Here is a 23,372-nt window from a genome sequence, read left to right on the forward strand (position 1 = left end):
TGGATACATGACTAATTTTCCAAAATCATGTTTCCTTTCTGCCCTGTCAGTGGAATTGGAAGTGTATGGTACTGTGAACCAACTGTAACTAGCTATCATTTTTATATAGGGACAGTTACCATTGGAGTCTTATTCACAGTACACCAGATTCTGATGTCTTCTTCATGGTGGGTAGCACCTGGCTCCCCAAGTAGTCCCATTAAAGTCAGAATCTGACCATCTGGAGTAAGCCCATTGACTTCAGTTGGACTACTCACAAGCTATGGTACTTCACAGCATGAGTTAGGGTGGCAGAAAAACTGGCCCATATACTTGAGATGCAAGAATCCCAGTGTTTATGGGAGAAGCTGAATTTGTAAACAGTGGGCTCTCACTGAAACAAAAGTCCCTCAACTTCAGAGGGACGAGGATTGAGCCAAAGGTCAATATCCCATTTCTTGTAATGTTAATAGCTAGTGAAATGACACCAGTTAATAGTGGAAGGTGAATAGGTGGAATTGCTGTGGAGCCAGAACTAACAATTCCAAGGCCTCATGCGGCATGTTTAGTAAAGGTCAGAAATGAGCCAACATCTCCTAGTATGTTAGCCTCTTACAGGGCTTTGGCTGCAGGCATGGTGTAACATCACAGTACTTGGATCACCATGCTGTTACTTCAGAGACTCCCACTCTAGTATGGACCAGAATCCAAGAATGGGCTTGTTAGAGAATCTTTCGGTAAGAATAAAAGCTCACTGTGCTGTAGGTAATAGCAGCAAAAATAGCAGCTTTATGCGCAAACACAAGTCTTCTCTTCAAGAGACGTTTTAATTCCCGGCAGTGCTATAGATTCACAAAGCCCATTGAGTAGGAAAGCTACAATTAAAAATACATGATCCTCATTTAAAAATAAAATATTGCTAATATACAGTTTTTCTTTTTTCTTGTCAGCTCCGTCTCCAATTGCTTTGATACAGGCTAAAGAAATAACAAGGCACAGTGTTGCATTGGCCTGGCTGGAACCTGACAGGCCGAATGGAGTCATCTTGGAATATGAAGTCAAATATTATGAGAAGGTATTACTCAAAATGATCAGATGAGGTTTGTTTCCATTACAGCCATTCCCAGATAGGATCTCATTATTGGGACCAAATAGGTTTGATTTCAGAATCATATGCAATTAGGGATTTCATACACTTGAACAGTTACACTGAATAATGAGAATAATATACTGCACTCTCCTCTAACAGTGTATTTGGGTTTTTCTTTTTTTTTCCCTTAGAACCAGGTTTTTACAGAGAGCATATTTATAATGAGAATCAATATAGCTGAGAAGTAGTGATACATTAGCCTTACGTCAGAGATAGAAGTGTAATAATGAAGCATGTAACACAGTAATAATAATAAGATCTGTTTAAGTCGATGGCTTCTGCTTAGAGTGATGGTGTGAGTTTGATGGCTTTTAATAGAAAATAAGGAAAAGAAAATTACATTCTTTAGTCTTTCCAAGTTATAGGGAGACATTATTTCTACAAAATAATTTGTCTCTCCTCAACTACAGAACTATGAAAAGAGCTATTTGCTTTCACGGTTGCCTGGAAAATGAACAGTTACCTTTTCTTTCTCTCTCTCTCTTTTTTCTTTTTTTAAAGGTAATTGCTTATTTGCCTCCCTAATAAAGCCAGAAAGGGCAGCTGATTTTCACTGAAACTAGATTACAACATTTTCTGACACATTTTCCAGCCTGAAATAGACTTTAAGACATGGGCTTTCTGGCAGACATTTCCCAAGGGTTTCTTGGATATGTAGCTCCTGGCTGGAAGAGAGGAAAAAGAAAGAGTGAACGAGAATAAAATGTTATTTGTTCATCAGCAGGATCGTGATTGAAGACCTGGCTACTTTCCAGAGAATTTTCTCGTTCGATTTCTGAAACAGACATTAGACCTACCATCATTAGACATACCATCCCCATCATCCTTTCTGGCCATCCCCAAGACCCCCTTTTAAAACCCAGTACTAGTAAGGGTAACAACAAAAACCTTTTCAGGAATCTTTTGAAAAGTTCATTGCTATTAGTCATAGCCTCAGCACAGATTTGGCAGCAAACTGGGGATCCAGGGTTCACTGTGCCTGGAGACATTTTTGTGTGCCTCACCCCTGTGCTCTGTTGCTCCTAGGACCAAAATGAGCGCAGCTATCGCATTGTGAAGACAGCCGCCAGGAACACAGATATCAAAGGCCTGAACCCTTTGACTTCGTACGTGTTTCATGTGCGAGCCAGGACAGCAGCGGGATATGGGGACTTCAGTGGGCCATTTGAGTTCACGACTAACACAGGTAACAACATGTGCATCATTGGCAGAGGGCTGACAGTAGATACATTCCTTCCCCCATTTCTTTCTTTCTTTCTTTCTTTCTTGACTCTATGCATATACTGAATATGACTGAGCTGCTTATTGGGAGTTTGACTTCATTTATTCACTTGAATGTGGCATCCATATTGTGACATACTCCTGCGTGGCACTATGATTTGTAAAAATGGCTGTTGACTGCCATTTCCTCTGTTGTTTTCTGATCCGGCCTTAGTAAATGTGACGTTGCACAGTTATTTGGATGTGCTGCATACTGGATGCAAGATGCTTACAAATCTTAATGAAGAAATCTGAATGTGGTAGGGTAGAAGTACACACTATAAATGTTCTGAAATTTTTTCTCTCATTGATTCATGGAGATTTATATTTTCAACTTCCTTTAATCGTAATATGAATTATTTGCATTAATTTCCAGTGTGTCTCATCTAGAGAAGGATAAACCCCAGTTACTCTCCTTTTTTAATGTACTTTCCTTTTTTTATGTGAATCAGTGAGGTATGTTGTGTGTGTCTCCTTACTTCTGTGTTTTCTCTTAAACAATTTTGCAAAGGGAGTCATTTGTAGATTGTGCTATCTGTGATTAGGTTCTCATTTGTTTAAGTCAAGGTAACATGTAATAGTCCACAAAAATGTGAATGGAGTGTTTGCTTCCTAAGACACCGGAAGGAAGAGGATATGACCGAACCTGTTTCTTTAATTTCCATTATGCAGGTCTGTTTAAATCACTTCAGGTCACGTCATTCTGTGTTAACTTCCCTCAGGCATGGCATGAGAAAACTTAAAATAGTCAATCCACCAGGCAGAGGGAAGACATTTTAAAACAACTTGCTCTGTTTGTGTCAGTGAGGAATGAGCATCTGGTCCATTAAAAAAAAATAAAGTAAACTGGGAAGCAATTCAGTGGGCAATAAAATAGGCATTATACCCTCTGACTGAGAATGGAGGGGCGAAGGAGAGGAAGTCCTTGTTCTCAGCGAGTTGAAGTTTCCCAAACCATTATCAAGCATAATGTCTTTAACTAATTAGGGCCCTCCTGGAAAATTATGTTGAATGAATACATAATGAAGGCCTGAGACTGGCTTTGAGTAATACCCTGAACTGCCTCTGCAAATCAGAACACAGCACCAAGTGTTGCCGTGACAATTTTGTACTGTAGGTGGCTGTGCCCTAGGTGTGTGACACTAACTGATGTCTTCTCTATCTCTAGTTCCTTCCCCCATTATTGGTGATGGTACCAATCCCACAGTGCTTCTTGTCTCAGTGGCTGGCAGTGTTGTTCTCGTGGTCATTCTCATTGCTGCTTTTGTCATCAGCAGGAGGTAAGAACTTAAACCTCTCTCTCTCCCTCTCTCTTTCATAAGGGAGCTTTTTGTCTCATCCAAACAAAGCTGAATTCTTTGATTAGCATCATAAACAGTGCATTTGCATTACAAGCCCTCTCCCATGTAGCTTTGATCTTCTCAGCATAAGTACCACAGCAGTATGTAATGTAATGGTAATAGTTCCAGCACTATTTGCCCTTCAGATGCAAAGCTGATTTCTGTAACTGGGATTGAGAAGCAAGCCAACTGGATATTGTAATTTGATGTTGAGTTTAATGAGTCTGAGTACAGGGGATCTTCTTGGGTTGGCTTGTTACATGTAGGGGAAGGAAAGCAGTACTGCAGTGAAGTAACGTGCATAGAGAACCTCAAACGGTCTTGCTTGGGTGTTTTTGATTTTTGATTTTAATACCCCCAGTTGTCTGTACATGTCTGCATCAGCCATTGGGGTAGTTCTTCCATTGTGGGGAAGAAAGGCTCTAAAGAGAAGCCATAGGCACTCAATACTTTGTATACAGTAACACACCAGACTGGATCCATGGCTTCCATTGTCAGGCAGAACCATAATCTCCCATCAAGAACACGCTGCTGCTCCCAAAACAAGGTTTACCCCTCAGAAAAATCATTACAACATCTCATATCAGAGAGGAGAGAATACAAGTTGGCGCACTCTCCATATAGGGTCTGATCACATTAGCTATAAATGGGCACAGCTTCCTTCTGATTTACTCTTTCACTTCAAATCATCTTAAAAAGAGCAGTTAAATCAGTGTGATTATAATATCTGGTAAGTAGTCATGCATTGTAATGGCTTTCTGTGGGTGTTCAGTTCAACGCATCCGTGCTGGCAGGAAAAAAGAGGAAAAGAATATATGAAAATGTAATGTAGAGAGACAGGTTTATTAAAAGCCATTGCAACAGAAAATAGCATCACCAGGGCTTGATGACTTAATCTCCTCTCTGCTTTTATTGATCACTTTATTATTTAAGGCCAGATTGATAGCGGGATACATTGGATTTCTAATTATGAGTCGCCACCTTGGAGAATTGAGCCTGTCGAGTTGTTCTGAGATGATTCCTTCCCCACCTCCCCCAATAAAAAAAAATGTCACTTCTCAAGGCTGATAAACACGGCTTGGTGATTGGCCCTCAATGGATCACTTTTTAGAAAATGAAATGTCAACCCCTTGCCCTAGTATTGATTCTCTTTAGTATCGGCCATAAAGCTGTCAAAGGAAAGGCTGCCTGGAGCCTGGTAGCTGACAGACTCGCTGATGCTGATGCATACTCAGCCAATTCTTCTCCCCACTCAGGCTGTCTGTTTAGTTATCGCTGCCTAGAAGTGTTTAAATTGGACAAAACACAGATAAAGAGGAGGCTGGTAGCCAGGACCAAAGGCTGGCCTAAATGCTGGTGGGAATGCAGATAAGTTAGTCAAGTGGCAGTGGGTTCAAAGATGCCCCACAGCTCTGCCTCAGTAGGTTTTAAAGAGGCTGTGGAAGAGAAAAGACATAACAAAGTAAATGAAATGCCAAGGCAGTAAAAAACCATGAGGCCCCTTTCTGGGATGTTCTGTGAATATCAGTGCATTTAGGATGTTTATCATAGCACTACATGCCTACATCCATTTAGCTCCAGTAGTTGGGAGTAGCTATTGATAAACAAAGCCCAGTTTTCAAAAGCGGATGCCTTAATGGGGCACCTGAGGCCAGATCTGCACTAGAAACTTTTGCCAGTATGGCCATATTGGTAGGAGAGGTGAATTTTTGCAACATTTCTATACCAACAGAAGCCCAAGAGTAGACATTGTTATACCAGCATAAAAAGACTTTTGACAGCGTAGCTTATTTTGCTCACCAAACCACCTGCACCAGGAGGCTTTGCCAGCGTACCTACACCTGCAAACCTTTTCTAGTGTACACCTGGCCTAAATCTCATAGTTGTGCCAACAGGTCTGCACTTAGGTCTGCACTTATACAAACCTCCATTCTATGCAGCTGTACTGATATCAGTATCAAGATGTGGGATAGGGATATCCATTTAGGGTGCCCACATTTGAAACTGGGCTTAATATTATCATTTAGCATTAAGTCAAATCAGTGCTCAAAAATCATCTTACAGCGGAAACTTTCCAAAGGACCGTGCTGTCTGCTACCTCCGACAGCCCGAGAATATGTTGTTCTCTTCTGTTCCTGGGAGAGTTTGTTAACATTAGGATTAATCCACTTAAGGGTTAGTTTAAACTTGCGTAGATTAAGTCATGTAAATTCATACAGCAAAGGACAGATGGCACCTTAAGCATTTCTACAAAGCTTCCTACAAGCACACCTCTAAATTCAGACTATTTCAAATGTAGCTTTTGGAGAACATTTGGAGCAAGAGGATGAGGCTTTATTTTCAGAAGGGAGCTGAGTGGAGAAAGATGGCTTTTACGAACCCTTTTTTGGTTATCTAATTAAATTATTTTTTTTTTTAATAAATGAAAAGAGGTCTCTTGGGTAGTAGATTGGTTTACCTTCCACTCTCTGAATTTGTTGCAGACACAGCAGCAAAATGAAGACAGATTGAGGCATGGAATTATGTGGCAGGCTGCAGCTTTTATTAAACTTTAGCACAGACAAGGAGTACTACCCGCCCATCTCCCACACTCTTCTATACCAGCCATTTAATTGGTTCTAGTGAAGGGATTACAGGGCTCCTTACCGTATAACCTGTATCTTGGGGTAGGCTCTCCTTAGCCTACCCCACACCCCCTGACTCTGCTCTCTCTCTCTGAGTCCTAGCACCCTTCCCCCCACAACCCCTACAAGGGGGAGGGAGGGTGCAGAAGGGTGGGGACCATGAGGGCCACAAGGTCTCACCCTGTCCCTTAAGCCCAAAGCCCATCACCAAATTGCAGGTGTTTTACTGTGGGAACTGTTGATTTAAGCCTTTCATCTGCACTGGAAAATGGGCCGCAGGTTGTGACGAGTTAACAACCCAACCTAGGTACTAAGCGCTTTTCTACTAACCCACTGTGGCTTGACAGAACAGCAAGGAAAGCGAAAAACTCCCCGGTCCTCTGCCACTTGGTCTATGGGAGAAAAAAATCCTTCCTGACCCCTCAAATGGGCAATTAGCCAGACTAGCAGCATCTTTCAGGCCAGATGCCCATTACTAGTTCAGGATAGGTAGGGTGGGACTGCTGGAATGGAGCCGAAAGAGGCTCCACATGGCCCCCACTCCAGGTTAAATCTTGAGAGCTGGGGAATGCTGCTACCCCACTGGCCAGTGGTTGCCAGAGACTCCCAGGGGGAGAAGCTACCGGGTGTCCCTCAGCGACTATCCCCCTTCACTGCTGGCCCCATCAAATTCCCCCACTCACTGAGGCAGGTGGTGGGCATTTAGCTGAATGAGTTGCCCACCTTTTACTAATGAGCCTTAGAACACCAGGCTATCTCAGTCATAGCCTTGCGCTCTCCTGGCAGGCAGTATTTTAATCAGAGCAGCTCTAACTCTCAGCTCCCCTTTTGTTTGTAAATGGTAAAGGTGCCAGCAGCCATGCAGAGGCTGAGAGAGCAGCCCAGAGTGCATGCTGCTTCACCACAATACATGCTAATCCCCCCTTTGTTGTTTGTGGGGCAGGCCTACAGGGAAAAAAGCCCCACCCCTTCTTTATCTCCAAGTGCCACCTGTAGACTTGCCCGCATCTCTGACTCCTGCAGTTTGTGAAAGCTTCTGTATTCTCTTCCTGAACACCGCCCCTATTTAATCACCATCCCTGAAATCCCTATAATTATGGAATTCAAACTTGGGACAAAGGTTTCCTTCTGTCATTCAGGTGAGCTCTCTGTGGATGTCAGTTCATGTCCAGATTTCCTCCCTATGGCTCAATGAGTGAATAATGAGCTTCCAGGGTTCCCCCCTAGACCTCCCCCCAGGGACAATTGTAGACAGCAGTGTCCCGCCCCAAGCCAAGGAGAAAAGGTCAACAGGTGACAAAGATAGAAGTGGAAGCAGGTAGTTAGTTTGGAAGGTATTATTAAAAGCTAATAAGCTACAATTATATTGCTTGAACAGTAATTCCTGTGTTTCCTTTTACCTGTTATGCATCTGAGGGTGTTTTGGGCTAGTTTTTATGTAGGGCTTAGAGGGAAGTTTTTAAACAAGATGAAAAGGATATTTTAATACTTAAGCCACTTTCATGTAACACACATTTTTATTGCATTTCTCACTTCTGCATGTCAGTATTAATTGAATTAGGTTGGAGGGGTCATAGATAAAATTCAGAATAACTTTTTTTCCTAAGTTAGGCTGATGGTGATCATTTACTTAACTGAAAGTGTTCTATGCATGCACAGCAATAGCAGTGCTGACATGTTCCTCTCTGCTAAAGGTCAGTTCCTATTATACACTTATAGACATTTTGTGCTGACTTTCACCCTATGCAATCCTCTTTCCTCCCCTCCCCCCCCGGTAAATGAGAGCAGAATTTGGTCCCTTGATTCACTGCAACAGTCGTCCACAGGCAATGAAAATGGCTTAACTCTGCATTTGGATTTAGAGGGTTTTTTAATCATTTCTTTGTATTTGAAAGTATTGGTTTTTAATTAACTTAGCAAAGAAAGAAGTTCAGAGGCATTTATGGCATGTGCAGTCCGTGGCATATGAATACAATTCCCAGGACATTATAGGGAGCTGTGAATCCTGGATCAAGGGTAGTGTGGGACTGTTTGGTGTTTTGTTGTTGGCAAATTATTTAGTATATTGCACGCGACAAACTGTGTTAGAAGAACATTATGATTGCAAAAGGTAGCACTCAGAAGTTAGGAAATGCCACTTTAGCTACTGGAGAAACAGATAAGCAGACATAGGTTCTCATCTTCTGCATGGAGAAACACCGAAAGGAGATGAGATGTACTTTGTCAATGCATATCACAGGTGTTTGCTGACAGCCTTCAGAAATTCTGAGTTCATTCCAGGCTCTGGAGGGGAGAGTGTTGTGGTAGTCACAGATCCTTCTTTCTGTTCTCCCCAAACATGACCCCCTACTACCCTATCTCCTTCAGCTTGCCCCTGTCCTGTCTTTTTGCCACCCCGTCTCCTCAACCCAGTCACATTCTGCTCTCCTACCTAGTCCTAGTCCCCACCTCTAATGCTTCTCATTCGAGTCCCAGTCTCCTTGCCAAGATAGTCCTAGTTTCTCCCTCCAGGGTCCAGGTCCAAGTTCCGGTCTCCCCCGACCCCTCAATTCCTTGTCATACTAGTTGTCTAGCCACTCCAGTCTTCTTCCCCCCTCCTCAGGTGGTCCATTTTACTCATTTCCTCACTCCTCCCGCCCCTGGGCTCCTAGTCCCAGTCTCCTTACTTAGCCAGTCCCAGTCTCCCCACACATGTTTCTTATCTGATTGTAGTCCCCGTGGCTTCCCGTCCCAATCTCGTTGCCCAGCCAGACCCAGTCTGGACTGTTGGAAGTTTCATCATGGATGTCAGTAGGAGCAGCACTTGATCCTGAGCAATACTATATAACAATACTGTACCTAGCTCTGTGTAGCACTTTTCATCAGTAACTGTTACCACGCAAGGAAGAGATCTTGGAGTCATTGTGGATAGTTCTCTGAAAACATCCACTCAATGTGCAGTGGCAGTCAAAAAAGCAAACAGAATTTTGGGAATCATTAAGAAAAAGAGAGATAATAAAACAGAAAATATATTGCCCTATATAAATCCATGGTATGCTCACATCTTGAATACTGCGTGCAGATGTGGTCGCCCCGTCTCAAACAAGATATATTGGAATGGGAAAAGGTTCAGAAAAGGGCAACAAACATGCTTAGGGGTATGGAATGGCTGCCATATGAGGAGAGATTAATAAGACTGGGACTTTTCAGCCTGGAAAAGAGACGACTAAGGGGGGATATGAAAGAGGTCTATAAAATCATTACTGGTGTAGAGAAAGTAAATAAGGAAGTGTTATTTACTCCTCTCATAACACAAGAACTAGGGGTCACCAAATGAAATTAACAGTCAGCAGGTTTAAAACAAACAAAGGAAGTATTTTTTCACACAACGCACAGTCAACCTGTGGAACTCCTTGCCAGAGGATGATGTGAAGGCCAAGACTATAACAGGGTTCAAAAAAGAACTAGATAAATTCATGGAGGATAGGTCCATCAATGACTATTGACCAGGATGGGCAGGAATGGTGTCCCTAGCCTCTGTTTGCCAGAAGCTGGGAATGGGCGACAGGGAATAGATCACTTGATGATTACCAGTTCTGTTCATTCCCTCTGGGGCACCTGGCGCTGGCCACTGTCAGAAGACTGGATACTGGGCTAGATGGACCTTTGGTCTGATCCAGTATGGCCGTTCTTATGTTTTGATGTAGTAGGTCTCAGAGTGCTTTACAAAGGAGGTCAGTATCATGAGGTCAGAGATTCGGAGGCCCATACAGGAGCAAGCAAATGGAGTTGCTGGGCATCAACAACACCCAGCTTTGGGTTCCTTTGACTTTTGATCTGTCTCTGTATTTTTCAACTGCCCTCCCACCCTTTATAATGGGCCAAACCAAACCTTAGATCCAAACTTGGCAGCTTTCAGTAGAAAAGTCCTCACTACAGAGATGTTTCCTGTATTAACTTCTCTCAAATCCACACAGACTTTGATGCTTAAAGCTATACTCGAATGCTTTTTTAAAATTAAAGCCATAAATAGTATAAATGGTTGTGTGTTTACGTGTAGAAATAATAATGTGTAAACTTAATATGCTGTACCACCTATCATATTAATATTCACAGATGTGTAGACTGAAAGGGCTTGCTTTTTAAATTCTACCTCTAATTTTGTGCAATTAGAAGTGGGTACAAAGGCTAGTATTTAGATGTCCGCCTAATTGTGCTTGCAAATCAATCAGTTAGACATCTACATGTTAGCATTTGCATCTACATTTAATTATACTAAAAAAAACTGGAGGCCTAATTGGGTCCCCTTTCAAAATTTGGCTTCAGAATTACAAAGATCTGTGTTTTAAAGAAAAGTAGCTGGAAAATAAACCTCCTTCTTTTTCTTGAATGGAAATATGTAAATTCGAGTTTTTGTGTTTCCCTTGGTATGTTTGTTGGCGACAGTAACACCTAGAGCTGTGTAAGGAATGCAGCTTCTTGCATTGCTGTTGGTTATAAATTAGGCCATCAACTGTTGTAGGACCAACCCAGAACATAGGTCTTGGCAGGTAGAGCAATTCAAGTCTTGGCAGGTCAAGAAGATTCTGAGTTCATCTCCTAAATTAAGAGATTTATTTTGAATTGTAATGCTCTTTTTCATCCTGACAGACGCAGTAAGTACAGTAAGGCTAAGCAAGAGGCAGATGAGGAGAAACATTTGAATCAAGGTAAAAGGCAGTGGTATTTGGTTTTTTTGATCTGGTTCACAAAGCATGTCTGTGTTCTTATGCTTAGAAAATAAAGAATGACATTCCTCTTGAGATGACTATTTCACTGTTTTCCTTGTTTGCAGCCCTCCTCTGCCAAAACAAAGCATCTAGTAGCAGGGAAACTTTGAATGGCAGGCTTTATTCAAAAATCCCAAAGGTTTTTTGGGGAAATTTTTTTTATTCCCTCTCACTCAAAAGGTTTGTGTGACCTTTACTTCTGGCTGAAGATGATGGGCATGCTTTTCTACCCAGTATATGTCAAGGATGCTTCAGGATGGGCCAGAGCAGGTGCTTAAGAGGAAATGTGAGGCATGCATTCCTTTCTCAGATCTTGTCTACACTACAGGTTATTTCAGTATAACTTACGTCACTCAGGGGTGTGAATAATCAACACCCCTGAGCGACATAAGTTATACCAACCTAAGCGCCGGTTTAGACAGTGCTATGTTGGCTTCTCCGCTGACATAGCTACCACCTCTTGGAGAGGCGGGAGGTATTCACTCCATGGGAGAGCTCTGTCCCGTCGGCTTAGAGCATCTCCACCACAAGCAGTACAGCGCTGTAGTGTAGATATAGTCTCAGTGACTGAGCATGCTGTTGTTTCTAGCTTTATTGAGTGAAGGATCAAGCTTAGGGTCTGAACTCAGAACTCCCCTGGCCCAAAAATGGAAGTTATGCGTACTGAGGGCATGTTCACACTACAGATATAAGTTGACCTACAGCCACCACAGTAACTACTGCAGTGGCTGATGTTCTCACTACCCTCGCTCTAACGGTGGTACACCTCCTTACTAGGAGCGCTTCCACCAACTGAAGAGGGGCAGAGTGGGGAGTTGAGAGCCAGGGATCTCAGTTCCACACAGCTCCCCATCGGGAGCCCAGCTGCCCACTGGGCAGCAGCCCGGGCTTCTTGGCTCCCCATACTCTGCCAGGAGTGTGCAGGGGAGGAGCAGCCTGGCAGGCACAACCCAGCAGGGAGCCAAGGGTAGGTTTCAGAGTGGTAGTCATGTTCGTCTGTATCAGCAAAAACAATGAGGAGTCCTTGTGGCACCTTAGAGACTAACAAATTTATTTGGGCACAAGCTTTCGTGGGCTAGAACCCACTTCATCAGATACATGGAGTGGAACATACAGTAGGGAGGTATAAATACACAGCATATGAAAAGATGGGCATTGCCTTACCAAGTGCATGCATCTGATGAAGTGGGTTTTAGCCCACGAAAGCTTATGCCCAAATAAATTTGTTAGTCTCTAAGGTGCCACAAGGACTCCTCGTTTTTTTTAGTATCTAAACAGACGTTGTGCAGCCCTAACTACACTGACAGAAGCCCTACCTCTCGCTTGGAGATGATGTTATGTCGGCGTAGTAGGGCATTTACATTGGTGGGACAAGGCTATAGTGTGTATGCTGACATAATTAGGTTGATGTAAGCTGCCTTGCATTGACCTAACTGTGTAGTGTAGGCCTAAGTCACAGGGCTGCAGCCAGCTAGTTGGCCTGCTACCAATATCAGTGATTTATGGAGTTCATTCACTGTCAAAAGCCTGATGCTGTTTCAATAGATGGGAAATTAAATGTTTGCATTTAAAAATAAATCACATTGTGGAATCTCCTTAAGTCCTTTCTTCTTTATTCAGTCAGTGCTGACATGGTGAATCTTTACTGGACACTTTCTTTGCTGTTGTATACTATTAAGAATTCGCTCCTTGTATGTTCTGTTCTCAGCAGCATGTAGATCAGTGACATCAAATAAAGCATTTTTGTCTTGCAGGTGTGAGAACATATGTGGATCCTTTTACATATGAGGATCCAAACCAAGCTGTGCGGGAATTTGCCAAGGAAATCGATGCCTCCTGTATAAAGATTGAAAAAGTCATAGGTGTGGGTAAGTTTCAGGACATCTGTGTTTGTGCAGTAAATCTGTTTTTGTAATGCATAGCTTTCACTGGTGTTTAGGTACCTTGAGATCTAACTGTGGTTAGTATAACAACTCCCTAAAACAAACAGGACTTTTCAGAACTGCATTGACAATTACATTTTGGCTACAAAGGGTCATGTGTTTCATGTTCATGGCTGATTGTTTGGTCATTTTCCTGCAGGTGAATTTGGTGAAGTGTGCAGTGGACGTCTCAAAGTACCAGGAAAGAGAGAGATCTGTGTTGCTATCAAGACTCTGAAAGCTGGGTACACTGACAAACAGAGGAGGGACTTTTTAAGTGAAGCCAGCATCATGGGACAATTTGACCATCCCAACATCATACATTTGGAAGGCGTAGTTACCAAATGTAAGTAGGTCATTTCTGTGACAAGGCCAATTTGGAAGTCATTGAGAAATTAAATCTGCATATTTTTCCCCCTCTTAAGTGACAGATGGCACAGATCCACTGATAGCTAATAGGAGGAAATCAGTGCAGGACAAGTCATTAATCTTGTTGTCAGCTATAAATGGGTTTATAGTTTCAACTGATACCCTATCTGCAGGCAGCTTGTGCAAGGTTTTTTAGGAGGAATTAATACTGCAGATTTTTTGGTATGCCAAACAGCCATCTTTCAAACCTTTGCTAGACTGAGCTGCTTGTTACAAGATAGGTGAAGGCAGATGGTAAGCAAAGTATTTTAAATACTTAAAAAAAAATCAAAACAAAACTACAGTGTCGGTGTGCTTTGAAGTACAAGGCATATCTGTGAGGAGCAGGTCTTTGAAATAAAATCGTCTTTATTTTAGTATGAGACTTGCGTATATGCTGTCTCTGATTTATGACTTTGATAGCCTTGCTTCCATTTATAGTAACACCTGGTCGATCATTTTGTTTAAAGCCTGTTAGCATTCACTTGAATTCTGTCTCAATAAGAATATGACAAAGCTCAACAGATGCTGTTTCTAAGCCAGAACTGAAATACACCTGCAAGACCCATGTGGGTCTGACTTTATAAAGCACCACTGAGACTGTGTAGTGGTTACTGTTTAAGATGTCTGTGCTCCAAATACAATGCATAGCATAGCTGCAGAACATGCTGCAGAGTGCTAAAAGTGGAGGAAACTTTAGATTTAGGGGTTCATTTTCAGTGCAGTGTAGTACCACAACAAACCCTCTGCATCCATTGTTGTGAGTGGATGGGGCTTGTGCATTCAACCCTTCACACAGCAATGAGAATACATGGTGTTTAATTAAAAAGATCTCTTGATAATGAAATAAAGTGGCTGATTAAAGTGAGAGTGGAGAGCCCATAATTTTTAATGAACTAACATTAGAAATGAGCTAAAGTGTAGAAAAAAATCAGTGACAATAAGAATATTTCATTTAGGGAAGATTTCAGTTGGACACCCATCCCCTCTGGAATGTCAAATGGGAGCTGGATTCCTAAATCTCCCATTTGTGCCTTTGAAAGTCTCTCTTTTATATCCTTGAATTCCCCCCTTCTGATGTGCATGATTTTTGCTGTGATTGGAAATGTAATTAGTATAGAATATCATTGTTTTCTTTTAAATACAAATTCCACAAGGAAAAAAAAGTCATTCAGACTGCTATTGCTTATGGCTTACCAGGCCTTGCTAAGTCTCTGAGTACTTTAATTAAAACATAATATTATAATTAAATACGTTTGCAGGTCTGTTCCCTTTTTAAAAAAAAAGGGGGGGGAGGGTCGTTTCTGAGTAGGTGGTGGTGTGTTTGCTACAGACTGTGATTTTCATAGCACTTCTGGAAAAAAGAGAAGCAACAGGGGGATCTTTGTATTGGAATCCCACCGAGGCTCTAAAACCCCTTAGCTAGGACAGCTGTAACAGTTATAAATGACTGGAGGTATTTGCATAATGCAGTTCTCACTGAATTAAAATGATTTAACATTTTCACTGAGGAGGTGGTAGGCTGAGCCGACCCCAGCGCGTCCTGTCATCTGGCTCCCAGGAAGCAGCGCTTCTGCTACCAGCCAGCTCGGGCAGCTCAGAGCTGTTGCTGTTTGGTAAACAGGGCTACTTAAGAAGACATTCATCTCAATTCCTCTTGTAGGTTTTCTGAACATTGTGATAAATGAATGCATTTAATAAACTGAAAACTAAAATGCAAGATGAATTGTGGAGGTGGAGTGGATGGGGCTGTTGGAAGAGAGGAAGCAGGAAAGTACGAATGCATTATTGGCTGCTAGTCAAGTACTTTCATAATTGACTAGATGATGGTTACTTGCTCCCTCCCCAGCCTCTCTCACCCTCTCCTACTTCCCCACTGCTCAAGCAGGGCCTGAGTAATGGAATTATGTGTTAATGCACTGAAAGAGAGTCTCCCTTTCTTCTGAATTGACAAAGTGTATTTTGATCGAGGGAGGTTAATTAAAACTCATTTAGATGTATTTGTTCTGTCGAATGACCGGTCACAGTTGCAAAGGGTAAATGAAATGGGGAAATATGCAGATTGGATTAGAGTGGTTTCCATTCTTACTGATGAATGTTCAGATAGGTGAATTTTCCTGTATGGAGAAGGAGGAGGAGTGATGTCTTCTCCCAGCCTTTTCCTGTAAGAATGCAAATATTCAGCCACGGCTTTTAAGATCACACCCACATAATTGTTTTGCTCAAGGCTTACCTTTGTTCATGCAAATCAGATTAGTAGGTATCCTGCTGCCTGATTACAATTTCAAACACATGTTCATCTACATGAGCAAAGGTGGCATGTGATCATGACAATGAGAGTTTTGGGCATTGGCTGAAATGGTAGGAGAATCAGGAATACAAGGCTGTGTCTACGTTAACAGGGACTTTAGTGGCATAATTATGGCACTGAAGTTATGCTGGCTTAACCCCACAGTGCAGACGCATCAGAGGAAGGGGGTTTCTCCATGCTGTAGGAACACTGTTAGCCAGATTGATGGAAGCATTCTTGCATCACCTAGCAGAGTTTACATGGCGGGGAGGTCAGCCTAGCTACAGTGCTCAGGGGTATGGATTTTTCACACCTCTGGCAGAATTACAAGGGGGAGGCATTCTGTTGAGTGAAAAATGCACTGATGTAGAAATAATTATGGGAACTTTTCAGCACTAAAATATTTCACAGATGGACAATTTTAATAGTCGATTGTTCTGAGCAGATACTGATGGTGAATGGAGCAAGGAAAAGTTGAGCGTTTTTGCCAGCTCAGCTCAATCTTTATATTGAACGCATCTGCAGTTTAGGTCGCAGGTTGGTTGAACCCTCTCTCCCCTATAAAATTCCCTTGTTCGAAGCAGTTCCTGTCAGTATAAATTCAAAAGCAAATGTTCTCAGGGACAGGAATTTCTCTTTTTTTTGAAGGAAGAAGCAGTGCTGTCTAACGATTAGAGCAGAGAGGTAGGAATCCTGGTTTCTGTTTCTGACTGCCACTATGTGGAGCCTGATCCTCCAAGGAGCTGAGCACGCCCAAGTCTCTGATTTCAGTTCTCCTTGTAGAATTCACACAGCCTCCCACGGGGCTGGGCCTGGTAATCACTTAATCTCTTTATGCCTATCATTGGGCATCTTTAAAACAGGAGTAATTAGATTGGCCTCAGTCCTTCAAACACAGAGTCTGAACATGATGCATGGTTAGTCCATTGAAATCATTGGGGTTTCTCACCTGCAGGATCAGGGCCATATAACTTTGTATGTCAGGCATTCTATATGTGCATATTTATTCATTATTATTATTTATTATGAGATAGGCCATTTTTCTAGTCACCATTCTATGTCAGTAACCCAGTATTTCTTTTTACATTTCTTAAAGTTAGCTTTTCCCTGTTGCACTATGGAAAGATGAGTGCTGCTACTGCATCTGACCCCATATTTGGCACAATTCACTGAATCGTTTATTTTCTGAGGGAAATGGAGAAGGCTCATTTAGAAATAGCAAGACATACAGGATTCCGGACTGAGAAAGTCAGGAGGGGTTCTGGGGAAGGAGTTTATATTTTGCATGCTCAAATCTCAAGCTGCATCTGAATGTCTTTTAGCTGCTGACAGCTTTCCACTCCCCTGAAGCTTTGATTTTTCCAAAGAAGAAAAAGGATCCAAGTGCTCACTGAGTCTGCCTCTAAAAGAAAATGCATATTCTAGCAAAGAATTTAATTATCCTAACGATTTTTCAAGTTTGAACAGCTCTATCTGGTACCCCCTCCCTTCTACTTCTTTAGCGAGCAATTATCCATTCATAGGTTCCCTGGAGACTCGAGGCCACTTTAGTTAAAGACCTTGTCAACCAGTCACCCAAAGGGTTAACCTTCCAGATGGAACCCTTCAATGTTCTCGTCCCATAATATTTCTTTTCCAGATCCCTACAGCTGAGGCATAAGCTTGGCGCTTTTTAAATTAAATTAGATGGTGCAAGACAGGTGTCTTGGCAGTAAAATCCTGTGCAACCCATTTTCATCTCATTAACATCAGTGTTCATCAAGGAATTATGTTTTTCTTTCTGCAAACTCTAGGTAAACCGGTAATGATCATAACTGAGTACATGGAGAATGGTTCCTTGGATGCCTTCCTCAGGGTAGGTGATTGCTTTATAATAAACCCAAAGAGGTTTTACATAGGGAAACACTCTCTGATTCCTTATTCTTGTTCTAGTTGGTGGAGGGATAGAGAATATAAACCGAAGAATGTTTGTATTTGGGAAATGCTTTTTAATATCTTTTTCTACTGCTGCCAGTAGCTGGTGGAGGGATACAGAGTAGATGTAACATTTGAAATGTAGGCTCTTAAATAATCCATGTTTAATAGGGAGCAGTTTTGATTTATTCCATTTTTGAAAGCCTTGCAATGCTGTAGATTCATTAAAACTGGATATATTCCATACATCACAGGAAGCAATGACAAAACCTCTGGGTTTGTACTTTACTGGTGAATTATAGACACTAGTCAGGAGGGTGAGGAAATAACATTGCATTTCATTTCAAACAAGATGAAGATCTAGAGGTGTGCTCTTTGCCAGCTTCAGCTGTGGCAGTAATGTAGCTTTTAACTTAATGCTATGTGATTTCCCCCCCCTTCCCCATCTGCAGAAAAATGATGGCAGATTTACAGTAATCCAGTTGGTGGGGATGCTTCGTGGCATTGGCTCTGGAATGAAGTATCTGTCTGACATGAGCTATGTGCATCGGGATCTAGCCGCCCGAAATATACTAGTCAACAGCAACTTGGTCTGCAAGGTGTCTGACTTTGGCATGTCCCGTGTCCTGGAAGATGATCCTGAAGCAGCCTATACTACTAGGGTAAGGCAGGAAAGGGCCTTTTCTTCCCTACAAAGTGGTTTTGGTTTTTTGTTTTTGTTTTGTTTTTAAATAATCTCAGGCACACGTGAAAACCTGTTTCATTATATAAAAGTGTACATTGGGCCAGGATCTCTGCCAGTGTAAATCATTGTAGATCCATTGATTTCAACGCAGCTACATCAATATACCTCTGTTAGGCTCCAGCCCATTGTCTTCATTAGGGCCTTCAATGTGCTAGGAGTTGGTGACAGGAGCTTGAGACCAGGAATTAGGGGTTTGGGTCCTACTCCTGCAAATGTTTATGCAAGTGCTTAATTTTGTGCATGTGGATAGTCCCACTGAATTTAGTGGTACTACTCATGTGTGCATATATAGGTGTGTGCTTAAGTGTTTGCAGAATCTGGACCTTGATGATCTGGACGGCCTCTTCCAGCCCCTAAAATGGATTCTGTTCTAATTGTGATTAAAGAACTTCTCAAGATGTCCAACCCCTAAGCAGTTTATGCTATAGATGCCTGATAAATTACAAAGACATGATGAAGATTTCCTGTTCATTACTAATAATATGCAAATTAATATTTAAATATGAAAAAGTGGGGAGTAGATTCGAATTTTAGCAGCATAGTGCTACTAATTTTGCTATCCTAGTTTTAGTATTCTGCATGTAATGATACCAACACTACCCCTCCCCAACACCTTTGAAATTAACATGCACCAGGAAAAAAGTTAGAGATTTTATAAAGTCTTTTTTTAATTGCTTGTTGTTTCATTTTTAAATATCTGCCATTCTCCATCTGTTCTCCTGAGTGCAGAGATTGTCTGCAGTACTCAATTTTTGTGGTTTAATCCCTATACTCATCCGTTAATGAATTCACAGTTCATTATAGGGAAAGATAGACTCATGTAGTATTGTAGTATTAAACGCTGGCCAACCCTGGTATTCCCCACTAATAAGCGTGGTGAGAGAGGGGGGCTGAAACAGAGGTCTGGAAAGCTGTATTCAAGCAAATAAAAGTATAGACAAATATACCAGGGCAAGACAGAAACTATTGAAAAGCCTCCCTTTGAATTTAGTGAGTGCAAATATAGTACTCTGTTTTCTCAGAGTAAACTGTAGTGAATCAGTGTAATTTGCATTACAGCACATTGTCTTCTTTTAGTATCAGTAATGAAGTGCCAGGAACATTTGGATGAGCTCCACTGTACTCAAGCAGCCTAAAAAAACGTTGAGCTTACTGACAATTTTTAAAATAACAAGCACACATAAGCCATGTCCATACATCTGTGTTTGACAGAAGAAGGGAGTTTGCTTCATGGTCATAGATAATACAGTGAAGTGCTTTTTTTTTTTTTAAAGCACTTGTCCTATCTTAACATAATTGTCTGTTCTGTTCCCCATCAGGATTCTAACTTATTGAAGTGAAAGCATCCTAAAGCATGTAGTCACAAACAAAAAAGACATACTAATGCATACATGCATTCACATAGGGCCTTATCTAAAGCCCTTTGAAGTCAGTGGAAAGACCCATTGCTTTCCATGGGGTCTGGAACAGCCCCGTACTAAACACTTGACAGACACACAAAGGGCAATAAGCTATCAGCCAGGTAAACAGAGACAAAGGACAAGGAGTTAGGAACAAAAAGTGTCTTCAGAAACTGCAAAGAAAAAGAAACTCAACAACATAAATTATAACAAAGAAGAAAAAACATCTTTGTTCAACTTTCAGTAATGTTCCCAGATGGGACTGCAGGAAATTTAAAGTTCAATTAAAAACACCTTGTGCATTAGCATAAACAAAAGGAGAAATCTCTGGCACAGCATCACTCGAGGCAAAATCAGATAAACGGGATGGAGTTCTTTTTAAAACATTAGCTAACCCCAATGGCCCAATTCAGGTGCCCGAGCCTTTTTATTTGTGCGTACTTCAAAAAATGCAATAAAAAAAGCTCTCCCCAATGTTAGCTGGTATCAGAAGTGGTCCTGTTACATGATACTATACTTAACTGTTCCTATACTGACTGTAGCAGCCTGAAAGCTGATTTACTCTACTTCTGAGTTATGTACGGGATATCATCCATAGGGCAAAGCACAGTATTTCATACAGCTTCCTAGCTGATCTTCTCTTTATTTCGCTATTCTGGAAAAAAAAAAACAGAAGTCTATAAGCCCATTTTGTTGGAGCTGGGACAAGTAGGTCAGACGGGCAAGCAAGAAAATAGTCAAACCCTTGCACTAACAGTGTGTACTTATTTGTTTTGTATACTAATCCTCTAATATATGCCCTATAAACTCTTGGCTTTTTCCCATGCTCAGTGTAGCCCTAAGCAGAAATCTGGCAGTGGGCTGATAAAAATACATTTAACAATTTACTTATTTGCATCCCTGTGACTAAAGAGAACAAATGGATGGCATCTGTCTCCAGTTTTGAAGCAAGTGACATAGCACAGTGACATCCACATGAAGCGTCAGTCCAGCAGCTTACCAGCCTTGGTCTTCTTCTGTTTTTAACAGGGTGGCAAAATTCCCATCAGATGGACTGCACCAGAAGCAATTGCCTATCGTAAATTTACATCAGCTAGTGATGTGTGGAGCTATGGCATTGTAATGTGGGAAGTGATGTCATATGGAGAGAGACCTTACTGGGATATGTCCAATCAAGATGTGAGTTCCTTTCTGATGTTGTTTTATTTTTTCTTCCTCTTTGTTTCAATTTTTTCTTCTTTCCTCTCAATCCCAGTGTGGTGGTGATGTGTTAGGCCCAAATTTTGCAAAAGGAATAGCATGGATGGACTCTTATACCGACGTGTGTCTCTTTGCAAGATCAGGCCCTTAAATAAAATTTTCCTTTTTGGATCAGACCCTTACTTCGTCAAGTCTGGTATCCTGCATCTACAAGTGACCTGTAATTGATCTATTTGTTCATCGATTGCAAGTGTTGTATGAAGTTGAGCTATACTAAACTGTAGACTTACATGAGGCACTCTTCGGAACCTGTGATTAGGTGACTTCCAGAAAACACAATGACCCTGATCCAAAAAAGGATCCCTACCCAGAAAAGCACTTAAGCAAGTTTTTAAGTCCCATTAAAAGTCAATAGGACTTGTAAACAGTTTTAAAGGAAATAGATAGAAGAGTGAGGAATGGAGCTGAAATGTTCATAAATTCTCATTTAAAACATTTCAGAAATAATTATGTTAAAAAGAGAAGGACAATGTGAATATTGATATTAAACTTCCACTTCACTGAGGGTTATTCAGAAAAAACTCTTGAATTTATGGGGCTTCCCATTAAGAGTTAATTTTCCAAACTCTAGTATACTTGAAATTATTACTATTTGTTGTTCAGATAACTTTATTTCTTTTACAATATTCAGAACAACACATACAAGGTATAACTGTGATTATCACTCAAATGTGATTATCCCTTGACAATGGAATAGTTGCCCCAAGAGGACATTAAAAAGCAGCTTCACTAAATGACTGTTCTTAAATTATGCAAGTCCCTTTTAACAGTACCATCTGGACTACTTCATCCTGTTCCAAGGGGGAGTACACACAATAGCTGCTATTTCAGAAGAGTTCTTTAATAATAATACTAATAAGGGTGTGCGCTAATAGAATTTTTATTAAATAAAACAAATATTTCCTGTGAAAATGAGACATGGGCTGGCCATAATCCCTTTCCCAAAGGGTTTTATAAGCAAATAAAGGAGTGGGGAAAAGTTAACCGGAATATATGGTCATGGAGTCAAAGATGGGAAGTTAAATAACATTTTACAAGTCATCCACTTTCTTATGTGGAGCTGAACATTTTCAAAGAGCATTTATGTGTGGATGGCATTTAATCTAAAAAAGGGAATTTAATTACATTTCCTTCTGATGTGGATGTCTCCTCTGGTACCCTGCCTTGCTCTCCTATATCAACAGGAAGTCATCAAGGCTTTACAAGAAAACAAAGCACCAGATGCACCTTGGAAACACAATGTATTTTCATTAGCAATGATAGGTCATTCAGAGCAATACAGAAGTGGGTTTGCAGATGCCTCCCCTGTCTGATGGGTCAAGATAGATCCAAAAACTGGTAGCTGTGGTATTGTCTGTGGATCCTAAAGGAAGAAGTGTTGTGCAGCTCACATCATACATAGAGAATTACGTAGGCAAGGAAAGACAATGCAATGGTGATGGGTGGTTTGTGAAAAGTACTGGATTGACTGCCCAGGCAACACTAGGTCTCCTTATTCTCTGAATGATCAGAGGCAGTGCAAGCATCTCCAGACTGTCAGGCAGTGTGTCTTAGCCACTGTTCTAGAGACCAGCTCTAGGGGTAACAGCATAATTCTGTCTACAGGAATATCGATTCATGGACTATTGATCTTTGTTCTCTGCTAAGTCTGCCAACAAGGGTGCCCATTAGTTCCAGCTGTGATAGGGAAAAGGGTTGTGATGTGGGTACCATCTAGTAGGAACAGTATCTGGGAATGACCACATAGATTGCCAGACTGCCCCCGGATAGTAATGAGCCATATGTACAGAGGGTGTGAGGTAGTTGCATAAAGTCAGGCTTTGGATCAGGTTGCATGCTTTAACTGACACAGTAGGCAGATTGGGGATGTGCAAGAGGAGGAAGAGAATGGAAGGAGGCTTACCCTCCCTCTTGCATATCAACCAGCCACAACTGGGGGGAGAGAGAGAGAACAGGCCCTGTGCTAGATTGCACTGCTAGTGGAGCTAAGCTAGCTCAAGAGGACGGGGAGCACAGGCTGCACCCTGAGAAAGAGTGTGAGAAGCTCTAGCTCTGAGGTGCTGTCCTCAGAACTGGCTGAAATTCCTGCAGAATTCCTGCTGTGGCATTGCTCCTCCTCACCCCTATCCAAGATGACTAGCAGCTTAACTCTGGCCCCACTGTTTTCCTGAAATTCAATGATCCTTGTCTGTGTTATTTTGGTGTGTGGCTCGTCAATGAGCAGCATCTTTGAAGACATGTGTGCTTCAGAAGCCATACCTAATGCAGCAAATGTTTGTGATATTTATCCCCACTCATGAGCTTGAAATGCATGTGATTGTCTTCCCTGCAC

At 41.6% G+C, this 23,372-nt stretch overlaps 1 protein-coding gene across 2 annotated transcripts in view; it reads left to right on the forward strand.

Moving 5' to 3' along the window:
• The window catches only part of EPHA4 (EPH receptor A4), a 125,303-nt gene that overhangs the window by 92,055 nt on the left and 9,876 nt on the right, over positions 1 to 23,372 (forward strand). For both annotated transcript variants that reach the window (XM_037908802.2, XM_043522580.1), the window contains exons 6-14: positions 930 to 1,054; positions 2,156 to 2,315; positions 3,558 to 3,669; positions 10,983 to 11,041; positions 12,856 to 12,969; positions 13,184 to 13,369; positions 17,515 to 17,576; positions 18,088 to 18,297; positions 20,810 to 20,959. In XM_037908802.2, coding sequence (XP_037764730.1) covers positions 930 to 1,054; positions 2,156 to 2,315; positions 3,558 to 3,669; positions 10,983 to 11,041; positions 12,856 to 12,969; positions 13,184 to 13,369; positions 17,515 to 17,576; positions 18,088 to 18,297; positions 20,810 to 20,959 — 1,178 coding nt within the window. The remainder of the gene's footprint in view (positions 1 to 929; positions 1,055 to 2,155; positions 2,316 to 3,557; positions 3,670 to 10,982; positions 11,042 to 12,855; positions 12,970 to 13,183; positions 13,370 to 17,514; positions 17,577 to 18,087; positions 18,298 to 20,809; positions 20,960 to 23,372) is intronic.

Source organism: Chelonia mydas, chromosome 9 (genome assembly GCF_015237465.2).
Source record: "Chelonia mydas isolate rCheMyd1 chromosome 9, rCheMyd1.pri.v2, whole genome shotgun sequence".
Lineage (NCBI taxonomy): Eukaryota > Metazoa > Chordata > Testudines > Cheloniidae > Chelonia > Chelonia mydas.